Genomic DNA, 18021 nt, shown 5'->3' on the forward strand with positions numbered 1-18021 from the left:
CTGATTTGCATTATACATTGATGGGCTGATTTTGTAATGTTGACCGAAAACAAGGATGAAAATTAGGGGTCAACAAGAAACTTTTCATTTGGTCCAAAACACTTTCTCTCTCTAAACTAAACAAAAGCCCAAATACCTTATTCTCTCTAATCTAAACAAAAGGCCCAAATTCTTTCCTTCCAAAACTAATGAGCTTTCACGTTATACAAAAACACTCAATTTGGGCGCGATTTCAAAGAGAGCTAAAATATCATCAAATTTGTGAGACGATTTCATCAAATTAATCAAATTCTGACAATCAAAGAGGCGAATTCATCAAATTAATCGATTTCTTAGAAGATTTCGAGGTAATTTCCAGGTAATTTCATATTATTTGATGAAAAATTGATTTTCTTAACTTCGTTCATTAATTGATGATATAATGATCAAATTTGAACAAAATCGAACTGTTTTGTAAATTTATAAGGATCAAAACTGAAGTATTTCGTTAGTTTAGGGTTTGAATTCGATCAAAACTGAGCAATTGAGCAATTTCGGAATTCGCGGTGTAAAATTTGTTGATTTTGTTAATTCATTCATTAATTGATTATAATTCATTCATTAATAAGGCTCAAATTGACGTTGCAGCTTTAATTTCAATGGAGATTACGGACATTACAATAATCGGTGATAATCTGCTTTGTTGAAACAGGTAATCTCCATTTTTTTCGCTATTTTATGAAGTTGTTTTTGCTATTCTCCTGATTTTGTGAATATGTGAGGTTATATTGTGAATCTAAGAAGTTATTTCGTAAATCTGAGAAGTTATTTCGTTAATGTAGGCTATAATATCCTAAATTTGATCGAAAATAATCAATTTCGCCCTACTTATTATGGTATTACTGCTGATGTTGCAGGTCTAACTCCTGATACTGCAACGACTCCTGATAATAGTGCTATTACAACAGGTATTCTGTTTTGTCCCTATTTTATGAATTTGAGACGTTTTTTTGTTCTGGTTTTGTGAATCTAAGAGGTTATTTTGCGAATCTAGGAGCTAATTTTGTGCATCTGAAAGGATATTTTGAAAATATAAACTGTTCTGGTTTTGTGAATCTGAGAGGTTATTTTGCAAATCTAGGAGCTAATTTTGTGAATCTGAGAGGTTATTTTGTAAATATAGACTGTTCTGGTTTTGTGAATCTGAGAGGTTATTTTGCGAATCTAGGAGCTAATTTTGCGAATCTATAACATCCTGAAACTTGGATCGTGGCAGAAATTGTTTGACATTGTATATTTTGTGAATTAGAGTGCTTATTTTGTGAATATAAGAGCTAAATATAATATTCAGAAAACTTAAAAATCTTGTAATTTTTCATCACATAAAATTTCGCAGGCAACATTCAAAAATAAAATAAACTTAAAACAACAACATTCAAAAATAAAATAAACTGAAAAGCTGAAAAATTAAACAATAAATGATATTTGTGTAGTTTATCAATCACCCCTATTTGTTCGAGGCAATGAACATAGAGCAATATTGATATAGCTATAGGTGCAACGTTCATCTGCATCAGCGAGTGATCTTCATGCATGTTTAAATGAATATGGGACTCTTCTACATAATGGAGTGTAGCTAAAATATTTTGAATCAAGCCTTGATGCTACCCATAGAAAGGGCCCCTGAACTCGGGAATAGGTAGTCAGCCATTCAGATCTAGTACGCCCAAATTGCTCGAACTTCTCCTGCAACTTAAAAGCCTGTTTGCAGCCATTGTCATTTGTGCCAAATTGGATTAGTACTAATCCCATAAAATGACAAGTCTGCCTGCAGATAACAGGCACCAAAGACTCTATCTCATAACCTTGGCTAATTAAACAATCTGCCAATTTAGAGAGGTCAGGACAAACATACTTCCCTTGTTGATTCATATAACCTGGAACATTCGCCAAAACACAAGTATAGGGAAATACAAATAAATGAGACATTGTGTGCAATAGGGATTTTTGAAATGTTTTACAGAAGAGAGAAGAGAGGTTATTGGTATATACTATTATGTTTCAGAAATTAGGTATTTATAGGCCTGGTATTTGGCACAACTGTCAAAAGTGCCTGTTCACATTACCCATGTATTAAATTTTTTGATTGAATGCTTGATTGTTCAATGTCCTTTTTTTGGGAATGGAACTGTTATTAACAAAATATCTAGATACATACAACCTGACCTTTTCTTAAAAGTGAATTCATAATCTTCACCAAGTTTTTTTTTTTTAATTATTTGAACTAATAATCTGATACTTTATTTAGTGAATCTCGGATTTTATTTGGTGAATCTCAGCCTATAGTTAGTGAATCTCGGATTTTATTTGGTGAATCTCAGCCTATATTTAGTGAATCTCGGACTTTATTTGGTGAATCTCAGCCTATAGTTAGTGAATCTTGGGCCTTATTTTGTGAATCTCTGTTGTTAAACGTTACTGATGCAATTTATTTATTTCTTGTTGTGTGAATCAGAGACCCTAGTTTGTGAAACTAGAAGGTTATTTTGTGAAACTTAAATAACTAATATATACAACCTGGGTAAGATTAAAACTAAATAAGATGACAAATTCTGAAAAGTTTGCACAAGTCCGCACCATTGAATGCTTTAATTGTCTTGTATCAGTAATATTGCATGCTTTCTTTTCTATGGTTGTTGATGTCATACTTATTATGGTGTTCCTACTATTTTGTTAATTTGAAACATTATTATCGTGAAACTGTATTTGTTAATATAAGAGCTAATAAGGCTCAAATTGACGTTGCAGCTTCAATTTCAATGGAGATTACTGGACATTACGAATGGCGGTGATAATATTGCTGTTGAAACAGGTAATCTCCTTTTTTTTTTTTGCTATTATCCTGATTTTGTGAATATGTGAGGTTATTTTGTGAATCTAAGAGTGAATTTTGTAAATCTGAGAAGTTATTTCGTGAATGTATGCTATAATATCCTGAATTTGATCAAAATTTATCAATTTCGTCCTACATATTATAGTGTTCCTGCCGATGTTGCAGTCTAACTCCCGATACTACAAATACTCGATAAGAGTGCTAGTGCAACAGGTATTATGTTTTGTCCCTATTTTATGAATTTGAGACGTTATTTTGGTCCTGTTTTGTGAATCGAGAAGTTTATTTGCGAATCTAGGAGCTAATTTTGTGCATCTGAGAGGTTATTTTGAAAAATATAGACTAATATCCCGAAACTTGGTTTGTGACAGAGGAACTTAGATGCTAATATTGTGAAACTTGATTTGTGGATCTCCTATGTTGCTCTTTTTGGCAAAACTTACTAATTGAACCGAAGAAACATCAATCTTTTATGAATTTGAGATGTTATTTTTTTGAGATTGTTTTGCTATTCTCCTTATTTTGTGAATCAGATAGCTTATTTTGTGAATATAAGAGCTGATTATGTGAATTTGATAGGTTATTTAGTGAATATAGACTATAAGATTATGAAGTTTGGTTTGTGGCAGAGATTGTTTAACATTGTCTATTTTGTGAATCAGACTGCTTATTTTGTAAATATAAGAGCTAATTATTTGAATCTAGTATGCTAATATTGTGGAACTTTATTTGTTAATCTCCTATCTTGCACTTTTGGCTTATTTTGTGAATCTACAATTTTCAGTTGTTGATTCCAATGTTAATTGCGGTGAAGCTTCTACCTCTCTTTGTTTTAACAAGCCCTACAGTACCAACTATTTCCACACCTACTACTCTTATAACTTACACACCGAGTGGCAGCCAACGATGGATAAATAGGATTGATGAAAAGTTTACACCAAATGATTGGGAAAACATTTATTGACTTAGACTCGATCTTTGTTTTTATGAAACGTCTGTCTGTTGTTTTGTGGGTTTAAATCAAGGAAATCTTCAAGCATAGTAATACCTTAAGAACACATTTGTAAGACTCAAAAGTGTACCCTTGCGTGATAGGGAATGTAGCTACTAAATTATATTTCAAATTACCAGTACTAGTCCCTACAATCAAGAAGTCAAATGAAGATAGCATATCCATTTAATGAGCTCAAACTCTGCCTCTTCAAATATATCGATTACCCGACCCGTACACCAAGTGTCCATAGTTGGCAATGTATACGCAGACAGGAGCAATTGACCTAGGTATATAAATAACTAAAACAGTTCAGACAAAAATAAATGAAAATAACTAAAACATAATAAGTAATACATTTCATACACATACACAAAATGTCATGTTTCGTATAAGTACATTCCAGATAAGTAGGATTAAAAGCCATATCAAAACAAGGCAAAGCATTCAGATGAAGTTTTACAAATGACCAACTATGGACAAAGTGGTCTATAGGTTTCGCAAGATAAGGTCTATGCTTCAGACAAACATTCACATAAACTCATCATAAAAAGATGACAATCATGAGGCAGGTTTAACTTCCTGCATTATAATGAGAATGATTCGCAAAATATTGCACCAGATTCACAAAATATTCCACCAGATTCACAAAAAACGACTCCAAAATTCACAAAATTAACTCGGGTTTAACAACGACACATCAGTCCAATATTCACAATATCACCTCCAAGTTTCATGATACACAAACACAGGTTTAACTTCCTGCATTATAATGAGAATGATTCACAAAATATTCCACCAGATTCACAAAATATTCCACCAGATTCACAAAAACGACTCCAAAATTCACAAAATTAACTCAGGTTTAACAACAACACATCAGACCAATATTCACAATATCACCTCCAAGTTTCATGATACACAAACACAGAACTATGTCGACATTGCAGAATCAACAGAGCACCACAACAACAACAACAAAAAAGCACAATATTAACAAAAACGAAACATATTAAGCAATGAACAATGAGAAAAACCTAATAAACAAAAATTGACGAAGTAAGTATTGAAGAGAGCGAACAGGACATACAAATAGTAGATCAAAAATGCTCCGAAATTGATTTTCTTTGCGTTAAATCGACCTGGATAATTCTTGAGGATGATTAAAACCTGCATTATAATGAAAATGATTTAGTAATACATTATCGAAAAAAATAGTAGATTGAAAAGCGTCTGAAAAAAGTAGATCTACAATAATTGATCGAAAATGAAGAAAAATAGTGATACGAACGAGAATATCACATACCTAGATCCGAAAAAGGACGCACCGAACGAGAGATGATGATGATGATGATGACGATCGCGATCAAAATATCGTGTGATGAACTGCGTGTGATTGACGATGATGAACGAAGTTAATCGAAAAACGGTAGTTAGTGTTGAGAGTGGAGTAAATGCGTGAAAGACGAGACGAGGAGAGAGAGAGAGTAGATAGAGAGAGTGAAATGTCGTAAATGAAGTTGTTGGCTGACATTTGCTTTGAGTGTATGATTAAATAGGGACACGTGGATCGACATCCCAGTGCGTCTATAGTTATTAGATCTGACGGTTTAGAAGGTGTCCAGCCGCCTTACCCTAAGAAGGGTGCCTCGCATGATTCAATCTCTATATATATATATACTAGTTTAGGACCCGTGCAAAATTGCACGGACATATATAAACAATATATATATAATCTTTAATGTTACAATAATGTATTAGTTTGAATGTTCATCCTATAAAAATGATTCAAAATTTGTGAGAAACATGTACCGGATAAACACATACATATCTCATATAAATGGTGTAGAAAGTAGGAAAATCAACCTCAAATACAATATCTTGTACTCTGTACTATGTTTTTAAACGTGTGGCAATGTGGCCGTGTCTTATATTAATCGGTTGTTTTATAAACGTCATAGTTAAAGGCATGTCGAAATAGGCAAAAGTGGTAACATTTTTGGTCCCCACCACCCCACTTGTTGCTTGTCCTATTAGAAATGTGGTATTGTATTTGACCCGTTTTTAGCTATAGACGGATATATGCCGTCTATAATAAGATTTTGTGTATATCAATAGAGTAAGGCAAAGTATATTTGATCCCCAATAGCCCCTCCGTACTCCCATCATATTTATATGAGCCCCTGTGACCAAAAAACACTGTTGTGAGCAGGACACGTGGCATAATGGTTCCTGTATTATACTTTTATATAGAATAGATATAGATACACTATACACACATGTAATTCACCAACAAGTTCTAAAATTTAAGTAATAAATATCAAAGTGGATATGGAATTGGATTACGCAGAGGGAAATAAGATGGAGAAAAGCAGGTCATTCCATCATTACAGCAAATTTGAGATGCACTTTGATGGCGAAATGAGGAGATCGTCGACAAATAACTCGTATAACTTCAATGGTGGCCGAGGTACCAACAAGGGAACATCGTCATCTGGGTATTCGACAATATATGAACGAGATAGCGAAAGGAAGAAAAGGGTTGCTTCCTATAATATGTTCACTCTTGAACGTAAGCTCAAATCTTCAGTTAAAAGCAGCTTTAGGTGGATTAAGAGCAAGTTTTCTGATGTAACGACCAATCACCAATGCTCCTCAATGTGAGAATTGATCTTGTGCTTTCATGTTATGATTCGTTTAGCGAAATGTTTTTTTGTTTTCTAAAAGTGATTGTCTTCCTTTCTTTTCGAAGCGTCTTATACTCTTATTTGCTTAATGTTTGTTTAGGAGGAGATGTTAATAGTTGTGAAATTCGAGTAAGACAGTCTTACATGTTATACCAAACTCATTAATACTGTTATTTGTTTGAACGACAACAATAGCATGGTATTGAACTATTGTAAATAAAAGGTAGAAGTATGGATTGAGAAATTAAGTTTTTTCATTTTTTTTCGAATGCACAAATATATATATGTGGAGTATTTAGATACAGGTAAAGGCAAACCAAGAATTCTGATATATGATCACAGAAAAATGCAGGCCACAAATGTGGTACAGGGGGGAGTAGTAGAATATGAAAACGGATGATGACTCATTAGCTCAGTCTAAATCTACAATTCCCAAGTTGGAGAGGATGAGTTTTAGTTGATCCACGAAATCAGAACCAGTCGCATACTCTGTCAGCATCCCAACCGCAAAACCAAACATTGCCCATCTGCGTTATAATGTTCAAATGAAGCACCACAGGTCAGAGAAGCAGAATTCATGCATGTTCCAGAATTAAGAACTTGGACTATTTCTACATAATGGGAGTATCTATGAAACTCGGACAAGCAAGCAACAAGACTACTGAAAGATACAGGCTTGAGTTCATTGACTGTGACTACAGGCTAGGGTTAACCACCCTTTGAGGCACCGCTCCCTCTCGTTCAAGAATTGAAACTTTAGCTTATGCTGCGTAAGCGTTCAATTCTTAACCAATCTGCCTGATTTTAGTTTCCTTTGATTAATGGGTCATTAACCACCTATAGCATACTTCATAACGAGACAATATTACCCTAGTTCTCACAGATAGACCGTTAATGACCCATTAATCAAAGGAAACTAAATATACTTCCAATAGAAAAGTAATAGACAAATGCAACCAAAAGAGTTACAAACCTGCCATTGCCAATCTCATTTTTGGGAACCCATCCAAAAACAGGACCCTGAGAAGCTAATTCCAACTTCTTCTGCTTAAAATACTCCTGAAGCTCCCTAGCCTTAGCCCTCTGAAACTCCAATGTAACCACATTCTTATCTTCCACCACGGCAGCCGGCTTTGGCGGAGCAGGTGATGTCGAAGAAGGCGTGGAAGGCGGAAAAGGCGGCTTCAGAGACGGTGTGGATGGAGAAGCAACTGGTCTTCTAATGGGACCCTCAGTCTGTGAGCTCCTGATAGTAGTGAATGAGATACATGGCTTACTCTGAGACAACCTCAAACTATATGATGAACAACTGCAACTTGATGATGAAGTTGTTGGCATTCTCATGCAGGGTACTGATGTTGCTACTGACATTATATTTGCCAATTAAAAAAAAAAGTTTTTTTATGTGGAATTAAGGGAAAGGGAAGACACAGAGCTGAAATACAGGGAATTGGATTTGGGATATTTGGTGTGTTATCAAAATCAGAAGTTCTTGAATGGATAAGAAGATGTGGCCAAGTTTTATTGGAACTTCTGCTTATCTGGGTCAACTACAATTGCCCACTTTAGTAAACAAGGACGTGAAGAACACGCACTTGTGGAGTTTGTGGTCAAATCTTCATTTACTTGGCAAACTTATAGGACAATGCAATGCTAAGAAAATTACAAGGACCTTCTCGTTTTCCGGGTTCAGAGTTTTGATGCTGACAGATTTAAATCAAATTATCGTATTAGCTTTGTTAGGTTCAGTGACCTGGACGTTTATGGTTCATGTATAACATCTAGCCCAAAAACTAGTACAGTAGCAAGCTCAACTGATCACATTGCTAGTCCAGGATGGTTCACTGTTAGACCTGAAATATAAATGTAAATAATCTCGCCCGTGTTCCAACCCCTCACTGAGCTTCAAGTTGCCTCAATTGCGAAGGTGAAATAAAGATCTTGGTTTCAGCAAGAGCTGTTGTGTTAGAGTTAAAATATACGAGTATTCGAGAAGTACAGAGGGAGGAGGGGAGGGGGGAATCAGACTGAATGCCATTAACACTTTAATTACGAAAACAAATGAACAATCAGTCAAATGGAGGGAAATGGACATACTATGAAATCAGAAGAGAAAAACGAAATTGATATGAAAGACAACAAACCACCAAAAAAAAAAAAAAAAAAAAAAAAAAAAAAAAAAAATGAAGGTCCACTCGAGAAAACAAAATTGACACCATATTAACAAGAGACTAGCCAGGAGATTCAAGCAGACTCTGCACTCAACATGCACTCAAAACCTCAGGTACCATTTCTTCTAAGTTCTGCACAGCATGCGAAAAAATAGGGGACTGCTGTCAGAATCCTCAGTATGCTTCATTCATCACCGGTAAAAGCGCAACAAAACTGAGTATTCAGGCAAATCACATGATCCTGCAAGAACAAGTCTTCCCATTTCCGTTGGCAAACTCATCATCTGATTCGCCACGTTCACTACAATTCCACAGTCAAATGTTAGAAAGAACAAAGGAAAAAAGAACGATAGAAGCATAAACCACATCAAGAGCACGGGAGCTGGGTACTAGTTCGACAGAAGTCGTGTTGTGTTGGCTTATCCCAAATAAACCAGCCTTTTGATGGAAAAAAATAAAAAGCGGCACTTTTATAAACCTCATTAGTCATTATACAATACGGTTCAGGTATGGGACTTCGTATTAAAAATGGACCACAACACTACACCCTGAACGAGTTATACACAGACAGTTCGTGACAATTGATTCTGAAATCAAGTTTGGAACTGCCACTTAAACTTCCTGGTTTCTATTTGTGGTGTCGGGAGTTACAATCACACACAGAAGTCAGGATATTTCCTACTTTATCTTACATTTGTATGCACATTTTTCTTCGTTTTCGTACAAAACAAACTAGGAAGTTTATTCATGGAAAGAGAAAGTGCCGAGCATATAGGAATTGATACACCGTCAACCTTTCTTCCCCTCAGAGTCAAGATGATCAATAGATGGAAACCAAGGAAGCCTTTGTGTATCAACTCGACAAATCTAAGCTCCTAAAAAAACCAATTATCATCCATGTTACTCCGACACAGCACCTTGTTGGCGTGTCGCCTGTCACTTGTCAGACACGAGATGACACGCGACATGTGTCGGACACGTCTGAATCTGACACAACACACGACACTGAGAGACCCATGGTAGAAAAGCTTGCAAATGAAAGGGAAGAAAGAAATGAGAAAAAGAAACTCGAGGAAGATGGGGTTTTTTTGGGAAGAAATACACTGTTGTACTTCGGAAATGGATTCATAGTTTGCTTACAACAATTAGCTAATTTGTGTTTTCTTTCCTAAATAAAATTTTGGTCAAGACTCTGTTGACCATGTCATGTCATGTAATGTCGTGTCCACTTTGTCGGTCAAGACCCTACGTTGACCGTGTCCTAAAATTTCTTAAATTACGTGTCCGACAAGTGTCGGCATGTCTGAGTAACACAGATTATCATCAATGATATTCAGAAAGCATAAACTTGGCAAACAAGTCATTTAGTTCAGATTCAGATTGGCAATCACATCAGTGACATGCCATTTGGTTGAAACTGAGTTTCAGTTTCGCTTTGCTTCATTTGAAGTTCATTTCAAACAATCAGTCTCACCTTAATCGGTCTTCTACTTTAAGATGGTCCAAGTCAAATCAAGTTGGGTTTAGATTCGACTCAAAAAATTCAGAATTATATTTCTCAAAGACATAGTGGTGAAAGAAAAAATTTCAATAGGATTTTATATATGAGACACGCGAGCAATCTCCCGTCAAGTTTAAATGTCGCCCATAAGATACACGCAAACTTTTCCATGAGGACAAAGAAAAAACTGCTAAAGTGAAAATCCATGCAGTCCAAAAGGGGTCACTTTGACAGAGTCACAGAACCACAGATGCACTGGTAAATGGTCGGGTAGAATGATAACAGCAACAAACAACATCAGAGACTTAATCCCAAAATGATCTGGAGTAGAATGATAATCAGAAACAAAAGAGGTCACTTCTACTATTAACGGATTGCCCAATACAAATCTTATGTGATAGTTTGAAATAAAATTCACAACCAGTAAATCAGCATCGATTTGCATTATAACAATATTCACAATTGACGTGTTATCTTTAATAAGCACTGCAAAGATACACTACTTTCATTATGGATCATTTGGAAACATTATCTCTACATTTTCAAGACGATTCTTTTTTTATCAGTTTTATGTGGCTTCAAGACTAAAATATTATCGATAGATGCGTTTTAGACAGTTACATCAAGTATCACAAGAGCTTTAAAAATTCGTTTTGCACTTTTCTTTTACATTTTGAAACTTTTTAATTTCAGTAAGGTTTCTACTTGAGGATTGAATCTCATTAAATTTCCAACTAAGCCATACTATCTACCTATCGGAGTACTTAAAGAAGGAACAAATAACTATGAAACCTTGTGCTATGTGGTGGTGAACTGCTATATAAAGTTGATCTAGATGAACAAATATTACTCCCTCCATTACACTTTTATTGTCCTACTTTCTATTTTGGGAAGGATTTAAGAAATAGGGTAAAATTACAACTCTATCCCTTGAATTAAAGAGAATGGTGACAGTGTCATTTTGAGGGAGGGAGTGGTAGAATGGTAGTTAGTAAATTAGGGGCAATATTAATAGTTTAGTCATTTACCATACTAAATTTAGAAAGAGGGCAATTAATTTGGAATAAATTTTGGTGGGTAAGGGACAACAAAAGTGGAATGGAGGGAGTATCAAGATGTTGGGATATGAAACAATCAAACAAAGACAGATTGGAGAAATAGGGACCCTAGGGATCTTCGCGGGGTCTGATACAGCTTTCTTAGAGAACCTCATAATTGATCTACTGAAAACATTATTTGAGACTTAAATGCATACCATGGTAGCCTAGTCTATACCGATAGTTTTATTAACCCAACTTATGAGGAGTAACTCAACTCAATGAAAAAATACATCAGACTATCAGAGTCTTAATCCCAAAATGATTGGGGTCGGCTAACTCAATGAAAAAATAAAAATAAAAAAAAGTTACTCTAAACTTCATTTCCGACTAGATTCATTGTCTAAAAGGAACATCTCTGTTAATTAATTGAACATTAAACTTTTTCATTAAATTAATTAGTAATGGATCACTCCTTTTAAGAGCCTTAAATACAACAACAACAACAACAACAACAACAACAACAACAACAACAACAACAACGCCTTAGCTCAAAACAATCAGGTCAGCTAACATGAATCACCATTCAAAATTGTTTAAAGATAGGATAAAAAAATTGAAGAATAAACAAAATAAGAAAAGTCGAATGATACTTGATTTTCTTTTCAAATAAATAAGAATAAATTATATAAGTAGGGGAGAAATCAAAAACTCAAACTACATCTTCCCTCCACATCCCCCTCTCCAACGCCTTAAATATAAAAAGAAAGTACTCGAGAAACATAACAACCAAGTTTGAAACAGGCAACTCCAAAAAGATATGTGAGGGGAAAAGATACTTATGCAGCATACCGACTGATCTCTGGTAAAAGAAACACACTAACCAGGCTGAGACTACATCGGAAGAACAAAGTTCAATGAAAAAAGTAATGTTGAGGAGAGGGTCACAAAAATTTGCTTTGAATTGGCTGTATATAATCATCCCAATCAGAAAAGTGGACGCAACGGAAGCAAAATGTATGCATGAAAAAATAAAAGTAAATTTACAGGGAAATTTAGTCACTGATTGTATCAAGACCTCCAATATATGCAAATTACATCATAGCACGCAGTAATTGAAGGACCTGGTGTCTGGCAATGTCCTCGAATGTAAAGATACTACATGTGAATATGTGATGCAGCAATGAAAGAAACCATGAAAGCAGCACCAAGATCTTTAACTAAAAAAAATTTAGTCATATTTGAGTGAAGGGTAAGGACGGAGAACTACTTCCTTCTTTAGTTAACAAGTTGAGTCAGAGGGAAGGAGAGGGAAGCGAGGTAATCATTTTCCTCCCTCTAAGCCAACTGAAAATCCATCCAAGTCCCAACAATAGAAATATTTGGAGGAAATCCACCAGCCAACCTCCCTCCATTTACTCCCCATTATCCCCCTCCTCTCTATTTCTTATAATATCTATCCAAACAAGCTCTAAGACAAACACCAAATTAAAAATTCATGCAGATATGTATTTTTTATGTAACTAGGCAAAGAAAAGTACGAATGGTAAGAGGTTGAGCAAAGCAGAAATCGCTATAGTTAAAATATGGAAATGTTAATCCTTTTGCAGTACCATACCTCAGTTCGAACTCCCTTATCTCTGTAAGTTCTTTCCCACATGTATCTGTCCACTGAACTTTCCTCTTTTCTTTTAGTCCCTCAGGATTACTACCCTCTTCAGTCAACGGCTCCTGCTCACCGTTATTTAAATTAGATTGCGGAATATTGTGTGATGCCTTCTTCATGCTACTCTTGAGGGATATACGTCTTGCAATAATTTCATTGTGAACAGTAGATCTCAGTTCTTTGTCCCTCTCAATTCCGAGATCACTCGGCAAGCTGTCCTGTGGTTCGGTGGGACCTACTTTAAGGGGTGATTGTCCATCAAGTCCTGCGGAAGTGCGACTGAAACAGACAAAGGAAGCGCACCCGCGGGAAAGTCGATGCTTCCCGGAAGCCAGCTGGAGGTCACTGTTAGTTTCTTGATCCACCAGCCGGTATTGATTCCACGGAGCTACTCTCATGTGCTTCTCATCACTCTTATGACCCAAAAGCAAAAGACTCAGACCTTTACTATATCCAGAAGCTGAAGAAGAGAAAAACCCTCCTCCTTCAACTGCAAAAAACATTAGTTCTTCTCATCTGAGCATCGAGGAGTGAAGTCCCTGAACATTCAAGTTTGATATGTTGACCTCTGAAGCAGCAATCCCTGCAAAAAGCTCAGATTAGCAGCTACGCTTGAAATTAAAACATCTAGAAAAAGAGATCTTGAATGATAAAAAGAATTATCATATCGAGTTCTCCAAACTCTTAATTATTCATACTGTAAGCTAGCTACGAAATTCAGTTGAACATAATTCTAGACTCCAAAAGAATGATAATGTAAGTCCACACTTTTACACACCTGCCAACTACCCAAAAGTCTCGTCCCCTTACCACCCGGGCTGTGAACGTTCACGAGTAATGACGTATGTACTCGTATATATTTAAGAATCATGGTTATTCATACACATTCATAAAAACTGAACATGAAGCTAAATAAGATACACTTGCCTATTAATTAAGCTCAAGAACTAGTACTATTACTACTAATGCTACTGTTTCCATTATTGCTTAATTACATCTTAAACTAACATATTCCAGCAATTTTTTCGACTAATCAAGACACAAACTCGGTGTTCTTCCTACATCCATCCATGATTAAGTGAAATCTAATCCTAGCAGCATTTCCTCCCCAAACCAAACCCTAACAAATACGCATGATACCCATTTTATACACTAAAACGTACTCCCTCCGTATCAATAATTGGTTTACCTTTATCATTATCAAAGATTCAAATGTAAACAAATGATTGGGATGAAAGGAGTGCCACAAAAAAAGAGTAAAGCTTATCAAACTAAACTCCAATTTGCCCACAAACAACCAAAAAAAGTACAAAACAAAAAAGAAAAAAAAAGGTTGAAAAGTAGAACAAAGTTATAATCAACCAAAAAAAGTGAAAACCAATTACAGAAAACCAAAAAAAAATCATGATTTACTTAAGTGGGTGGGTTAATTTGATGACAGTTAAAATGCCCAAATTAAAGTAGGAGAAAACCAAAGTAAAAAAGAAATTGATGAAATTGAAGGAGTGAAAAAAGCAGGAAAGGAAGAGTGAAGAGAGTACCTGAAGGAAGAGAGAGTAAGGAAGGCAGATCTAGAGAGAGGAAGAGAAAGAGAGATCTCAAGATGATGGATTGTTTAGATTATAGAGTGTTTTGTGTGTGTATTTTGTGTGTTTGAGTTCAAGAGTAACTGTAATTTTCAGATTTAGGAGTTTCAACACTTTTTCTTGTCCAATAGATACAGATTCTCTATTTATGATTGATTAACCAATTACATTTTGGGACTCAGGCTTTTTTTTTTTTTTTTTAATCGAATGAAGTTGAATTAAACTAAATTAAATGGAGCTGGCCTTAACTAAATGGATTCGAATTGAACTACAATGATCTGAAATCTACATAGTATAAAAGATGAGTTTTTTAAAGGATTCTTATTGGTTGATGGTTTTTTTATTTTCTAATGTGGGGTCCCCCATGATATATCTATACAATTAATTAAGACTATTGCTACTAATTATCTCATCTCTTCATTATTATTCCTCTTTATATTATACTTACATTAAAAACCATACATTATACATTAAATGATTTTCGAAAAATAAAAAAATAAAAAAAATTGAAAAAAAATATTTTGATTCAAAGAAAAATTTAAAGGATCAGATACCATTCACTTTATGTATAAATTGAAAATCTTGAGAACATTAACAACGTATAATCTTTGAAATACGTTGAATACAATTTAATTGGACTAACTATTGCAGGATACGGAAAAAAAACAACTCTCTTTAGAAAATTAACAAAGCGAAAACATTTAAAGTAAATATTTTGAAAAAAATATTAGAGGACTTTAATTAGCGAAAATAAATTGAAACTAAGAAGTCATAAACACACTAAAATTATCATTAACCCCATAAAATCTTATAAATCGATATCAACAACATGCATGTACTTACCGAATTGATGAGTCGATCAAACTGAAAAAAATATTTAACATTATCACATCGAACACTTAATCAAATATGAAAATATTCAACATCATACCAACAAATTTTCAGATTTACTTGATCGAACATTTTGTGGCTAACGATTTTGATAATTATTTTAAATATATAAGATGAATTAATTGACGGGCTGAAAATTTAAATCTATGAAAGAAGGTAAAAAAAATAAAAATAAAAAAATAAGAGAGATAGCATGAGAGTGACGGTGAGGTGAAATATAGAAGTAGCTAAGGTAATTAATTATGTTTGCAAAAATATAGTAGTACTCCGTATTTGTCTCTTTCTAAGTACTAGGAATATATGATTTGGTTATGAGCCCAATTATATTTGCTTCTATAATACGTAGTATCATCTTATTATTTTCTTGGATCGTATATAAGCTATTTTAGGATAATTTAATACGGAGTATTTTATTTGCGTTAACAAAATTGATATGTTTTCATATACATTTATGATAAACGGTGTATTGTATTTGAGCCATTTGAGGGTAACTTAATACAGAGTATTTTATTTGCGTTAACAAAGTTGATATATTCCCATATACATTTATCATAAACGATGTATCGTATTTGAGTCATTTAAGGATAACTTAATACGGAGTATTTTTTTTTTATTTTGCGTTAACAAGTTGATATGTTATTCTATATACATCTATCGTAAACGTTTGTAACGTAGTTCTATCTATAGTAGCAGTTTAATGATACTCCTAATTAAATTATTTCATACTGCCTTATAGCGTCAAATTATAAATTACTTAACTAAAATTTGTATTTATGTAGAATTTAATACTATTGAAAGGGTTTTATAATTAATAATGATCGAATAATTTCAATAAATGAGATCACACTTAGGCTGATAATTAATAGTTATAAAAAATTAGACCGACCCAATAGACACTTTAATGAACATATTATAATGAAATTTAAATGTAAATGGTCAGTCATATATGTGTAATCTTGATACATGAGTATTTTTTTTCATTATATGTGAGCCTACGCCAATTACTTCCACAATCATATGTTCAAAAAAAGTAATGTATATCATAAATAAAATATTTCGAATAGTGAGTACACATTTAAATTCTAAACTATTTAATCCATGTATCCAACGATAGCGTATGCTACCATGATAATACGACCCGTGCATTTTTTGCACGGGTGTAAAACTAGTTAAATTAGAGAGAACGGGTTTTAAATTAAACTACTCTTTTGTTAGGGTTCTACGTTGTACTTTTGTTGATTTTTATGAGAATATCTTGCTTAAATAAGTGGTTGCAATTTTGATTATCTATTTGACGGTTTTATAGTGTGTTTCAGTTGATTTTTTAAATGTCATTGCTTAAATAAGTGGTTAGAATTTTGATTATCATACTTGGAATGAAGGTTTTGAATTAGTAAGGTTTTTTTTCCAATTAATTTGTTGTTACTATCTTAATTGAGATAGTAGAAATATCTACCTCTATTGTTTGTGTTTTAGTACAAATTCTTTTATTATTTATCTACGGCAAATTTCACCAACTTTACCAAAAAAAAAATATAAAAAATTACAACACTTGAGGAATGATCGGTAGTGTTGTGAGAAATGGGCTTATATTTCATTTATTTTTTTTAACTAGTATAGATCTCGCGCGGTGCATACGTGATATATATATAGAGAGTTATTTTTTACGCTATTATTTAAACACCAAAACATTGGAGAGACGGTCTGTCACTAAGTTATTGAGAGACCACTTTTCCGTACCATTTATATAGTTTTTCGTACCACTTTTATTAATTATTGTGGTTCGAAATATCTTTTTTATTTTTATTTGGTATATGTTTTCATAATTATCGTACCTATTTCATTATATAATGTAAGCATTTTTATTAGTACTTCATTTTATTGTATTCATGCTCATCTTATTGCTTTTGTACAATTTTTCCATCAATTTGTAATCGGTCTCCCAATAAGTTTATTAAGAGATCGTCTCACAGAAGACCTACTCGAATTTAAATCGACGCCTCATTAATATTTAATATTTTACTCCATTGTACTTCGTATTTTGATATGAAACAAAAAAAATGAAATGAAAAACTAATCAAAGAGAATTGAGTAAAGTTATGCATGAAATGTGTATTTTTATGAAAGTATTTTTTTTACCATAAAACTACGAATTTCATTTTATAATTCTCTCTAATTTTTTTAATGATTTTTTTTGTCACGAACTTAATAGTATGTATGTGTTAAGTTATTGGGATATTCTACGGTGTACCCCTGAGTTTTTCGGTTTTCTATATTATACCCCTCCTTTTTTTTTAATTCTACATTTTACTGCTAAACTTCTTACTTATTTCTCCATCATAACCTCATTTAGCTCTTTATTTACATTATCACTATCAAACGACCGTACTTTGACCTTTATTATGACTTATTAATGTTGTATCACCATTATATATGAGAAACATCATATATCACTTTTAATAAGCAATAACTACTATTAAAAACATTTGTTATGATTCATGACATGATAATGAAGATTTTTTGAACTTTTAGTTAGTTTCGTATACTATTTCTTGGGCTAATGAGTAATTCGGCGAACTAATAAGTAAATGAGTAGGTTATCGAGTAGGTGGAATGATA

General features: G+C 33.7%; 2 protein-coding genes across 3 annotated transcripts; both read right to left on the reverse strand.

The window, feature by feature from the left end:
• Positions 1-6784: 6784 nt before the first annotated feature.
• LOC141605443 (light-harvesting complex-like protein OHP2, chloroplastic) lies at positions 6785-8048 on the reverse strand. Its single transcript, XM_074424211.1, has 2 exons — positions 7524-8048; positions 6785-7077 (listed from the first exon to the last, which is right to left on the reverse strand). The coding sequence occupies exons 1-2, from the start codon at positions 7919-7921 to the stop codon at positions 6963-6965; spliced, it is 513 nt and encodes a 170-aa protein (XP_074280312.1). The 5' UTR covers positions 7922-8048; the 3' UTR covers positions 6785-6962.
• A 534-nt stretch (positions 8049-8582) lies between these two features.
• LOC141605442 (uncharacterized) lies at positions 8583-14697 on the reverse strand. 2 transcript variants are annotated; one of them, XM_074424209.1, is made up of 3 exons: positions 14467-14697; positions 12878-13508; positions 8583-9022 (listed from the first exon to the last, which is right to left on the reverse strand). In XM_074424209.1, the coding sequence occupies exons 2-3, from the start codon at positions 13426-13428 to the stop codon at positions 8953-8955; spliced, it is 621 nt and encodes a 206-aa protein (XP_074280310.1). In that variant the 5' UTR covers positions 13429-13508; positions 14467-14697; the 3' UTR covers positions 8583-8952. The 2 variants fall into 2 exon arrangements, with proteins under 2 accessions (XP_074280310.1, XP_074280311.1); XM_074424210.1 differs by lacking the exon at positions 14467-14697 and adding an exon at positions 14115-14205.
• Positions 14698-18021: the final 3324 nt, after the last annotated feature.

The sequence above is a fragment of the Silene latifolia genome, chromosome 10, assembly GCF_048544455.1.
Source record: "Silene latifolia isolate original U9 population chromosome 10, ASM4854445v1, whole genome shotgun sequence".
Taxonomy (NCBI): Eukaryota; Viridiplantae; Streptophyta; class Magnoliopsida; order Caryophyllales; family Caryophyllaceae; genus Silene; species Silene latifolia.